Source organism: Vulpes lagopus, chromosome 23 (assembly GCF_018345385.1).
Source record: "Vulpes lagopus strain Blue_001 chromosome 23, ASM1834538v1, whole genome shotgun sequence".
NCBI lineage: Eukaryota > Metazoa > Chordata > Mammalia > Carnivora > Canidae > Vulpes > Vulpes lagopus.
In genome coordinates, this window is record NC_054846.1 from 21,915,885 (window position 1) to 21,928,219 (window position 12,335).

A 12,335-nucleotide genomic window follows, 5' to 3' on the forward strand; every position below is an offset into this window, starting at 1 on the left:
GTGGCTTTCGTGCTGTCCCATGGGCAGCAGAGTACTTGCCGGCTTTCTTCTGGGCTTGGCAGTAGAGTGCGGGCCTGATGTTAGGGCTCATAAGAGTGTCAAAGAGTTGTTAGATGTTTTGGGGGGGAAGTCAAGGCATCACCTTGGATTTCCCGGTTGTACTTAGAGGAAGACGTGAGCCGTGCCGGGAACAATATGGGTAACACTTGTACTTGGCACTGTTAGAATTATGCTTCTCTTGAGGAGAGGGATCCAGGGGCTCAGAATGCGCCTTGGATGCAAGTCAGGTGTTGGCTCTGGCTGTGCTGTTGGACTGTGTTTCTGAAGCTCCCCTCCCTGCCTGCCTGCAGAGTTCTCACGGAAACACCATGAAGCAGTTCATGGACATCTTCTCCCTGCCCGAGATGTCCCTCCTGTCCTGTGTCAACGAGTACTTTCTGAAGAATAACATCGACTATGAGCCCGTCCATCTCTACAAGGACGTCAAGGTGAGTGGTGGCTCTGCCACAGCCCTCCGAGGGCCTCAGCATAAGGGACAGGATCGTTAGCCCCCCCTGGGTCATGTGTTGCGAATAGTCCTTTGCCCAGGGTTTCTTTTATTGGTGGTTTTACCCTGAAAATTGTTAAGAAAGAGGTTACATTAGGACAGTTAGAGATCAGTGTGATTTTGTGTTAAAGGACGATGGTGCTTGTATTGCTCTCTGGGTTTCTAAGTCTTTCTGACCAAGGCCGGGGCTGGTGCATCTGGTCAAGGGGTGGCTGGTGGCTGAGGTCCAGCCCGACGCAGCTGCCCCTGAGCTTGCCCACGGACGGGGCCTTCCTCTCACACACGGAGGATCCAGGGAGGCCCTGCCCTAGCTGTGTGAACCCTGTGGGAGACATTCATAGTCAACAGGAGCCTTGCGTACATGCACACACCTCATTTATAAACTTTGTACTCACATGTGTCAGTTTATATTCACATGTGTTTATATATGTTCTTTAAACTGTTGGAACTTTTTTTAGTGCTCAAAAATATGTTCATGTATTAATATTTATTATATACACATGTCATGTATGTTTATAAGCATGTATTTATATGCAAATATTTATATATGTGGTATATATTATTTATTTACTTATATTATTATTTATTTATTTTTTATTTTTTTTAAGATTTTATTTATTTACTCATGAGAGACACAGAGAGAGAAAGAGGCAGAGATGCAGGCAGAGGGAGAGGCAGGCTCCATGCAGGGAGCTGATGTGGGACTCGATCCCAGGACTCCAGGATCACGCCCTGGGCCAGAGGCAGGTACTAAACCATTGAGCCACCCAGAGATCCCCTATTTACTTACATTTTTAAGAGACCTGTATTTTTGTACTACAGTGTTTTTATTGTATGCTTATGATGAATTTTAAATTTTGACTGCCTTAAACCATGGGTTTTAGGAAGATAAAGGATAAATTCTAACTTCTCAGTATGAGTCTGATATTTGAACTAAAGTTAAATATTTGCTTTCTGTTCTTCTTTTCGTGTGCACAAATAGTTTAAGAATCTTAAAGCATCACTTGCAGTAAAAAAAAAAAAAAATAGGGAAGCCTGTTTGGCTCAGTGGTGAGCGTCTGCCTTCGGCTCAGGGCATGACTCCGGAGTCTTGGGATCAAGTCCTGCATCGGGTTCCCTGCAGGGAGCCTGCTTCTCCCTCTGCCTGTGTCTCAGCCTCTCTCTCTGTCTCTCGCATGAATAAATAAATAAAATCTTAAAAAAAAAATAAAAGAAGCACATGTAGTCACATCACCTTGCAGTCACAAGGAAAGATGTTTATTGGACACCGCCCATGGAGAGCAGTCCCGTACAGTATGTTCCAGGCACTGTTTTTCTGAGTGCTTTATGCAAATTAAATCCTCATCACAGTGCCTGGAGGGGGTACTATTATTACTTTCATTTTACGGATAAAGAAATCGAGGCACAGAGAGATTCAGTAACTTGCCCAAAAGCTACACAGCTGGTAAGTGGTGGAGCCGAGCTTTCAGGTCAGGGTTTGCCTCCATTGGCTCTTCAGCCCTGCCGCATGCTTTTGTGCCGCTGACATGAGCCTGTGCTAGGACAGGCCGAACTGGAGCCGTAGTCCAGAGGTGCTCGCTTGTGGTAGAAATCTCCTGTCAATTTTCTAAGGCTGAAGCCCAATCTTGCCAGCAGCGCAGTCCCCTGCTCTCGGCTCTGGACAGTCACCGCGTGCCCTTGGGAGCCCCCTGCAGTAGACATGCTTAGTGCACCTGGCTGGGCTGTGCCCTGACACCGTGGGGCCCAGGCCGCCACTCCCGGAACCTGCGAGGTGTAGCGGCCTCCCGTCTTCGTCCTCATGTCGCTGCCCGGCCGTGTTTCTGCCTCAACCGCTGTCCCATGGACGGCCCCTGTCTGACCCTCGGTCTTGGCCTCTTTGTGTAGATTGGAGACGTGCTCCTGGGGGTCTAGAGAGGGGCCCAAAGATGAGAAGAGCAGTAATTCCCTTTTCCAGATACCCCAGAATCATTTGTCAGTGATACTGCACGCAGATCGCTCTTTATTATGTGGGGCATTACTCAGGGTTGTTCACACAGGTTTCCTCCTCCCAATGGCCCTTTGGGAGCTGCACTGGAAGCGGCCACCGTCACCATGGAAACCTAAGTTTTGGCCACCCGTGCGGAGTGGAGCAGCAGTCAGATGTCACCTGGAGTTGGGATGGCCAGGGATTCAGAGGCGCCGTTGTCTGAATGCCATGCCACCTGTCCCGCAGCGACTCAGGCTGTTGCACTATCTCACTGACTTGAAACCTCTCTTTTGACAGGATTCGATCCGAGATGTGCACATCAAAGGGATCATGTACAGAGCGATCGAAGCAGACATTGGTAGGTAGAGCGGTGTTGTGAAGGTCGCCCCATGTGTCCTTGCACCCACGGCTGTACTATTCCTGTTGTGAGCAGGTGCTCAGCCCCTCGTTGCTCCCTCAGACCTCTGACCTCAGCCTTCTCGTTGTGTCACAACGTGAGCCAAGCCTCCCTCAGAAAGGGAGACACTGACAGCCGCAGGAGGCATGCAGCATGTCCCCCAGGACTGAGGAGGCAGGCTGTGTTGGTGATGCCCGGGTGCCGGCGGGCCCCAAGCCACGCGTCCCCACACTGTTCCCCCAAGTGCCTGGGCAGCGCTGGACTGCGGGCCCCTGGAGTGACCCCGTGGGCCGACCTCATGCTCAGGTGTGTGAACTCACTTCTTGCCCTAGAAAAGTACATCTGTTATGCTGAGCAGACGCGCGCGGTGCTGGCCAAACTGGCGGATCATGGCAAGAAGATGTTTCTCATCACCAACAGCCCCAGCAGTTTTGTGTAAGTTGTTGTGGGCATCCTTGCCGGCGACAGGCTCGCGGCTCGTAGTCCCATTTGTCTCAACAGTTAGGAATCGGGAAGAAAAAGTTGCAGAAGCAGCAGATCTCCTTCTTGTTAGACTGATGTGCTGACCTATTGTTTTAGGGACAAAGGGATGCGGTATATCGTTGGAAAAGACTGGAGGGATCTGTTTGATGTGGTCATCGTTCAGGCCGAGAAGCCAAACTTCTTTAATGACAAGCGGAGGTGAGCGTCTGTCTTTCTGGGAGAATCAGGCTATGGTCCTTTGCTGCTGTGGACACAGCTCGTGTGACTTGGTAACATCTGGTTGTCACTTGGTGACATGTGTATTAAAGTGGTATTTCCATGAGCTGTTTTTGTGAAGCAGATTTTCTGTGATCAAATACATTTAGGAAATTGGGGCTAAAGAAAGTTTCTCTACCAGAAGGGCTTTGTAGACTCTCAGTGATTTTTAAGGGGGACATAGTGGCACCTAGTGTTTTCCAGGTCTATTTGACCCCTGAGTTCTTTCCTCACTAAATGGATCCTAGGGTCTGCAGTTTGGGATGTGTACACCCGGCCAGGGAGTGTGGTGCTGGGGTGTGTGTTCCAGGGCTTTGTCAGGTTCTGTTCCCAGTGAGTAACCATGTAGGGTTCATGAGCACAGCCTGCACGATTCCAACATGGGTCATGGCGTTTCTGTTTCTGTCTAGACCTTTCCGCAAGGTGAACGAGAAAGGTGTCTTGCTCTGGGACAAGATCCACAAGTTGCAGAAAGGCCAGATCTATAAGCAGGTACCTCATGACTGATTTTTTTCCCTTTTTGTTCCTTTGCTTTGTGGTCGGTTATAACAGTAACGGCCCACATTTGTTGACCCTTGCTGTGTGCCAGGCGTGAATTGGCTGTTTATACACTGGCTGCGAAACTTAAACTTAAGTCAGTATATTTTCAATGTGCTATGTCCAAATTATTTATTTAAGATTTTATTTATTTATTCATGAGACACACAGAGAGAGAGAGGCAGAGACACAGGCAGAGAGAGAAGCAGGCTCCCTGCAGGGAGCCCAGTGTGGGACTCGATCCCAGGACCCTGGGGTCACGTTCTGAGCCCAAGGGAGATGCTCAACCACTGAGCCACCCAGGCATCCTGTGCTACGATTAACTCAGAATCCAACAGTCTTTAAAAACAAAATTTAAAACCTTACTTTCAGAGTGTATACGATTTAAGATGTTAGCAGAATAAGTTAGGAAGTGAGGCCTCCTCTTTAGTTTTTGGAAGGACAGAGACACAGGCAGAGGGAGAAGTAGGCTCCACGCAGGGAGCCCGACGTGGAACTCGATCCTGGGACTCCAGGATCAGGCCCTGGGCTGAAGGCAGCACTAAACCGCTGAGCCATCCGGCTGCCCTATCTTTTATATTTTTTATTTTTCTATAAGATTCATAAAACATGAAATTATAGAATAGTACTACATGGTCAAAAACTTGATCCATGCCTGGTGGGTTGATAGCGCAGTAAGTATACTTCCCAGACCTTGAAGCTTTTGCTTTGATGCAGCCATCAGACTTCTTGGAATTAGACCAAGGAAATTATTAAGATGTAGCTACAACTTTGCTATCAGAATGTTTATCATGAGTTACAAAATAGATGACAGGGTAAGCGTCCAACATCAGGGAATCGTAACAGGAACCACAGCATTTCTCCCTCGTGAACTGGTGGGTTAATATTCATTGACATGGTCACCAAATGTTCAATGTAGAAAGATCATTACAAAGAAGTTTATACAATATAGGTCATTCTGGAAAGAAAGGTCTGAGGGATTTCACACAAAAGTGTTTTTACCCTAATGTTCTGAATTACTTAAATTATAAAAGCAATTTTTTTGTAAAGTTTTAAATAACAGATACCATGAGCCACCGGTTATGTAGGTTTCTATCTCATATGGTCTAATACCTATATTTTTCTCTCATTGCAGGGCAATTTATATGAATTTTTGAAGCTTACTGGGTGGAGAGGATCCAAAGTGCTGTATTTTGGTGACCACATATACAGTGACCTGGCGGTGAGAAGCCTTTGTCTCCATTCCTTTGCTGGGGGACAGACATGTTTGTCTTACTTCATGAGGAATTTATCTTGTGTTTAAGACCATTTTTATGCTTTCATAAATATGACTAGGTCTCCCTCCCCCCTTTTTTTTAAATGTCTCATTTTTAACAACAGAATGGATCCAGGGTCTAAAAAAAGGTAATTTTTTTTTAAGATGATAGAAAGCAGCAGTTTATTCAGGATTTATCAGAAAAGTCTTTCCATTTAAGTAATGGTAAGAAACAAATGCCAGTGTTCTTTTTTTTTCTCTTATTGAACCTCAGAGGCATATGAAGGAGAATTCATAAACATCAGTCAGGGCTGCTTTTGCAAGTTCAAAAACTGGCATTTCCGGGAAACAGCTGTTATAAGAAAGTGAGGCATTTCTTGCCCATTGGAATCAGTAGAGCAGCATTGCAGGACTTGAATCAGGATTTAATCCATAATTGGGACGAGACTGGGTAGTCAGTCCTGTGTACTGCATTGCTCAGCTCCTGGTGCAGTGAGTTTCTGTGGGTTAAGCGAGTCCGGGCAGGTGACACCACACACGACTTGTAGGGTCTGCATGACGTCCAGTGTCAGTGCCCCCAGGGCAGGGTCGTAGCCGGCTCTCCTGCTCCATGACTGGCATTTCTGAGCATTCTGACCCACGTCAGAGCGGTCTCACGCGTTTTTCCCTGTGTCTGCCTACCGTCGAGCAGGGAGCTATCGTGGGCTGGGAAGTATTTTCAGAGCACATGTGCTGCCGTCTGAAGTCTGTGGACTCAGATTCAGAATGGTGCGGGGTTGGGAGAAGGGTGCCTGTGTGCAGATTCTCTCTCTCGGGTGATTGCAGCACACAGCCTGCCTGGTCATGTCTTCCCAGTGGGCCGAGGCCTAGTGGAGGGTATCACGGGTGTCTGTGCGGCTCTGCTGTTCCTAGCTGTGTGACCTTGAACATATCCTCAAGCCTGGTGACCTTATTTGGAAAAGAGAGAAGTAAGATAATGTGAAAGTGGAATACAAAGTGCTACTGTCAGTCTGTTGGCAGTACCAGAGGCTTGGCTGAGAGTCCCAGCACCACACAGCTTTACCCCTTGCTACGTGGTGTTATTGGGCCTGAGGAGATAACCATGTGCTACCCTTGAGGTATGCGGGTACGTGACCCGTGAAGGCATGCACACGGGCAGGGCTTAGCATCAAGAGAGGTGCTTACCAGGAGTACTGTCTTCAGGTGCAGCCCCCATGACCTCGGCATCACCTGGAAACTTGGTCGAAATGCAGCGTCTCAGGCCTCACATTAGACCTGCTAACTTAGAAACTCCGTGTTAAGTAGCTTTTCACACTAAAATTTGACACCAGGGTAACATTAGCCTCAGAATAAGTTAGGAAGTGAGGCCTCCTCTTTAGTTTTTGGAAGAGTTTAAGGAGGGTTGGTGTTAATTCCTCTTTAAGTGTTTGGTGGACTTCAGCAGTGAAAGCATCCGTTTGCTCCTGGGCATTTCGTTGTTGGAAGGATTTGGTTACTGCTTCAATCTCCTTACTAGTCCCAGGTCTTTTCAGATTCCCTGTTTCTTTGTCAGTCAGTCTTGGTAGGTTGTTTCTGGGAATGTCATTTAGGTGATGCAGGCTGTTGGTGTACAGTAGTTTATGGCTTTTACAATTCTTTTTTATTTCTGTAGAATGGGTAGTGTTGTCACTACTCAATTTTCTGATTTTTAGTAATTTGAGTCTTCTGGGGTTTTTATTTTATTTTTTTGGTATGCTAAAAGTTTGTCAGCTGTCAGTCTTCTCTTGGTTTTGTTGATTTTTTAAAATAGTTTTTCTATTCTTTGAATCTCTGCTCTGATCTTTATGATTTCCTTGTCCTCTTAGCTTTCAATTTAGTTTCTTCTTTTTCTAGTTCCTTATCATGTAAAGTCTTGTTGTTAATTTGGGATCTTTTTTTCAGTGTAAATGTGCATGGCTATACGTTTCCCCATGAGGACGGCACTGCTGTATCCCCTAGGTTTTTTTTAATGTCGTATGTGCTTTTGCATTTAAGTTTGTTGTAAGACAAACTGGGTGGCTCAGTGGTTGGGTGTCTGCCTTCACCTCAGGCTGTGATCTTGGGGTCCTGCGATCGAGTCCCGCATTGGGCTCCCTGCTCCCCTCTCCTCCTTGGCTCGTGCTCTCTTTTGCTATCTCTGTCTCTCAAATAAATAAAATCTGAAAAAAATTTTTCATCGCAAAGTATTTTCTCATTTTTCTTGTGATTTCTTCTTTGACTCATTGTTTGTTTAAGTGGGTGATCTTTCATTCCCCCTTGTGAACTTCTCAGTTTTTCCTTCAGCTGTTGGTCCCTAGCTTCACTCCTTGTGATCAGTAAAGATTTTATGATTTTGTATGATGATGATTTGTATGATTTTAAAGTTTATCAGGACTTGTTTTGGGGCCTAATGTAAGGTCTGTCCTGGACTGTTTCATGTGCATGGAGAAGAATGTGCGTTCTGCTTTCATTGGGGGAGTGTTCTGCACACGTGCATTAGGGCTGGCTGGTCTTCAGTGTGTTCAAGGTCTGTGCTTCCTGATACATCATCACCTTCCTGGTGGTTTTTCTCGAATAGAACATGGGCTGGGCTGTTGAAGTCTCCTGCTATTGCAGCAGAGCTGACTGTTGTTCCTCCATTCTCCTCAGCTCGGATGTTTGCTGCCTGTGTGCTTATAATTGTTACATATTCTTGGTGAATTAACCTTTTATCATGATATGATGTCATTCTTGGTGTCTTTGACAATTTTTGATTCAAAGTCTGTTTTGTCTGATATTAGCATAGCACCCCTGCTATCTTGGTTACTATGTGTATGGAACGTTTTCTTTAATCCTTTCGATCCCTGTGTCCTTAGATCCATAGTGAGTCTCTTATAGGGACGCCTGACTGGCTCAGCCGGGGAAGCATGTGACTCTTGATCTTGGGGTTGTAGATTCAGGCCCCACATTGGATATAGAAATTACTTAAAAATAAATCTTAAAAATAAATAAGGTACGCCTTGGGGGCTGAGTGGGTGAAGCACCTGCCTTCGGCTCAGGTCATGATCCCAGGGTTCTGGGATGGTCCAGTTTCTCTGCTCCAGGGGAACCTGCTTCTCCCTCCCCCCCTCTGCCCCTCTGACTACTTGTGCGTGCACTCTCTCTGTCAAATAAATAAGTAAAATCTTTAAAAAAAAAAAAAAAAAACAAGTAAAATGAGTCTCCTGGAGTATATTGTTGGATCCCATGCCAAAAGTTTGAAAACTGTTAGAAAGTGGTAAGATCAGTTCATAACTAACATGTCAGAAATTAATACGGCAAAGCATATTATCTTTATAGGGTGTCACCTTGGGAATGCAGAGGCGTCTAATGTTGCTGCTGTTTCTCAAAACACATTTGGGTGCCCCTTTTGGGATAGATTTGAGAGCCAGGTTGAGGCACAGGAGAGAATGAGATTTATTACTATTACTTTATTATCACGTACTTTAATCTTAGGAATGTTCCAGATGACTTGTTTTTTATTTTCAGAAATAAAAGCCACCTTCAAATGTTTGCCATCATTGGGAATGTTTAAAAGGTTGAGCTGTAGGTTTTCGTATATTATAGGAACAGGAGAGAGATGAAAGGTTTAAAGCAATTTGATAGGTAAGGAAGGTAGGCATCCTTAGGTCATCCGGAGCAGGGATTCTGGCTTTAGGTAAATAGCCAATGAACTTTTAAAATTGTAAGCCTTAGACCACTTCACTTCTTTTTTTAGTATATGTGCTGCCGAAGCGAGCACGACCACTTCACTTCTTAAAACCTCAGAGCTTTCCTTTCTTCAGAGCAAAAGGCTGACTTCCTACTGTGTCCTACAAGGCCCTGCTTGAGCTGTCCTTTTCCTGCCTACTTCTCTGAAGGCAGGACCCATAGCTGCCCTTGCCACTGCCCTAGGCTCCCGCCTGGCTATTCATGTAACAACTCCACCTCCACACCCCCCACCCAGCATGTTCCTGCCCGGGGGCCTTTGCACTTACTGTTTTTCTGGCCTGAATTGTCCTCCTCCCACATATTTGCATAGTTCACTTTCCTTCCCTAGTGATCTTTGCACCAACTTCCCTTTAATTGGCCTAACCCACTTTGTATAATGGTAACTTTTCCTCTTCTTAATCTGCCTGATTTTTGATGTTGTATTTATAACCACCTGCCTTTGTATATTTACTTGCTTATTTTTTGTATTTCCCACAAGGACAGGGTTTTGTCAGTTTTTGTTCATTGCTCTATCCTCATTGTCTAGACCAGGGCCTGGCAGTTAGAACTATTTGATAAATATTTGCCGAATAAGAAAATGAATGACCATTTAGCATGGTGATTATATACTTTAGATTTCCCAGGATATATCTGTTGATAGATGTTCTGGCTTATTGTCAAATCATGAGGCTAGTATATATACATATATATTTTAACATCCAGTCATTGAAGAACTGTGGGTTGATTTTTTTTATTTTTAAGATTTAATTTATTTATTCATGAGAGACACAGAGAGAGGCAGAGACACAGGCAGAGGGAGAAGCTGGCTCCCTGTGGGGAGCCTGATGTGGGACTCGATCCCAGGACCCCGGGGTCATATCCTGAGCCGAAGGCAGATGCTCCACCGCTGTGCCCCCCAGGTGTCCTGAGGTTACTATATTTGGAATAAAAAATATGATCATGTACCTCTGTGTTGTAGGATCATTCCAAGTCTGAGATTCTGTGATTGCCCATAAGCCACAAGGCCTGGGCAGTGGGTGCTCCCCAGGAATCTGTGGATGAACTGAATGGAGACCTCCAGGAGCATTTTGGTGGAGCCTCTTTCTGCCCCTGACCTAACTGCTGTTACAGCCCATGGTTAATGATTTCAGACCCTGTGCTTGTGCAGGAGCTGTGATTCACAGCAATTATTTTCAGAATAGAAGCTTTGGGTGTAATGGTCAAAGCCTGGGGCTGACTTGGTTTTAATTAAATGTAATTCATTGAATTTGGGTTAATAACTAATCATTACAAAGAAAAAGTAGTTCAGCAAACACCTGTTGCATCTGGGAAAGGGAGAGAAATGGTTTAAGTTCTTTTGAGAAGAATGCTGACTTTCATGGTCTTTGCCATCAGGATTTGACCCTGAAGCATGGTTGGCGAACTGGTGCGATTATCCCGGAGCTGAGATCCGAGCTCAGAATCATGAACACGGAGCAGTACATTCAAACCATGACCTGGCTGCAGACCCTGACCGGGTTATTGGAACAGATGCAGGTTTGGGATTTTTTTTTTTTCCCTCTTCTATGTTTTCTTTAAGGCTGAAGTTAGTCCATCAACCAAAGTTACTTCTTTTTAATTGTGGTTATAAAGCACAAGGTGTAAGTCGTCATGCAGAATAACTCCTGGGGTTCTCTTGCCCCTAAGAAGAGTTTTGTCAGCCTCCTTGTGAAGATAATTTTAAAAATGCCCCGAAAATTCATTCCGAGAAAGAGCTTTGTGGGGCCTTGTAGATGCGCATGTTTTGCCCCGCAGGAACCCTGTGTCCTCGCCTCTGCACTATAGCTCTGTTGGGAGAGGGCCCGTGGGGTGTGGGATTCAAGAACTGCTGATGCGTGGGCCTGGTCCGGCTTCTGCCCCTGGCCTGCTGTGGGACTGTGCCGTTCTGGGCCTCAGTTTCCCTAGCTTACTGGAGAGACTCTCAAAGCAAAAGTTCGGATGTCTGTGTGCAGCTACCCTTTGACTTGAGGAGAATGTGTATGGTTTGCTGGTCACTGGAGTTCAGTGGCAGGTTTTTCTGTATGGAAGGTAGGTGGCCAGTCATGGACAGTTAGTGAGGAATGCTGTTTTGGTGATTTTCTGGCCCGTGGCCCGTGGATTTTCTGCCCTGACTTGTAGCCATGACCCACGCTGAGGCTCCTGAGGTGCCTTGCTGCCCTCTGGGTTCAGCTGACTTGGCCTGCAGCCTCCCTGCCTGAGTGCTTAGGAGGAGCCTGGGTGCCCTCCCTCTTGTCTGACACCTGTGCTCTGGCCATAGCCGGGTGCCCACACCTGCCAGCCCGCTTTGGAAAGGGCAGGGAAGTGCCCTCCTGGCCCAGCCAGCAGTCCTTGAGGGCGCAGCTGGGAGCGAGCCAAGGTGGGGCTGGCAGCAGTGGCAGACATCCCAAGTATGGGGCCTCACACATCCCCCAGGGTCTCTTCCAGCGTGCTCTGCCCACATTGGTTCTTGCCTTGTCCATCATGCTGGTCTGTGAGATTCTTTTCTAAAAATCAAAGGCATCAATTCTGGGTTGATGTAGCTGCAAGTCTGTACATAGGTCACCCAGTAATAATAGTTACTTCTCATATTGTGCCACGTGCTGGCTGCACACACGTTGGTCATTAATAGTCCTGCTGTCCTTTGTAGGCAGGTGCGATTTTCCCATTTTAGAATAAGGAGACTGTGTGTTTGGGAATTGGGCAACATGTGTGAGATCATAAAATGGCGAGAACTTGAACGCAGACTTATGTGATGCCTAGTCCATGCCTTTGAGCAGGTGTCAGCGTGCTTCCCTACTCTTCAGTTTGGAGGTCTCAAGTGTGGTGAAGGGCCCTTAGGCCAGGTGTGCTTTCTGTGGTGCTGGCAGCTGGGTGATGCACAGACACAATCTGCATGTCGTTGGTGTCACTACATTTTATTTTATTATTTAAATTAAAAAAAAATTTAGAGAGTATGCACCGCGCATGCATGAGAGCAGAGGGGAGAGCAGAGACTCTTTAGGCAGGCTCCCCACCCAATGCGGGACTCCGCCTCACCAGCCCAAGATCACAATGTGAGCCGAAACCAAGAGCTGGATGCTTAGTCAGCTGAGCCACCTGGACCTCCCATGTGTCTCCACATTTTAGCTTTGAGGGTAGTCTTGTTTTCTTCTCTCTGATCTATATAAAAGGC

General features: G+C 46.3%; 1 protein-coding gene across 1 annotated transcript in view; it reads left to right on the plus strand.

Annotated features, from left to right (window-relative positions):
* NT5DC3 (5'-nucleotidase domain containing 3) overlaps positions 1 to 12,335 on the plus strand; it is a 51,002-nt gene that overhangs the window by 29,256 nt on the left and 9,411 nt on the right. Inside the window, exons 6-12 of the mRNA XM_041738537.1 lie at positions 351 to 488; positions 2,811 to 2,871; positions 3,243 to 3,345; positions 3,490 to 3,591; positions 4,059 to 4,140; positions 5,321 to 5,407; positions 10,541 to 10,681. Of these exons, the coding sequence (XP_041594471.1) occupies positions 351 to 488; positions 2,811 to 2,871; positions 3,243 to 3,345; positions 3,490 to 3,591; positions 4,059 to 4,140; positions 5,321 to 5,407; positions 10,541 to 10,681 (714 nt within the window). The remainder of the gene's footprint in view (positions 1 to 350; positions 489 to 2,810; positions 2,872 to 3,242; positions 3,346 to 3,489; positions 3,592 to 4,058; positions 4,141 to 5,320; positions 5,408 to 10,540; positions 10,682 to 12,335) is intronic.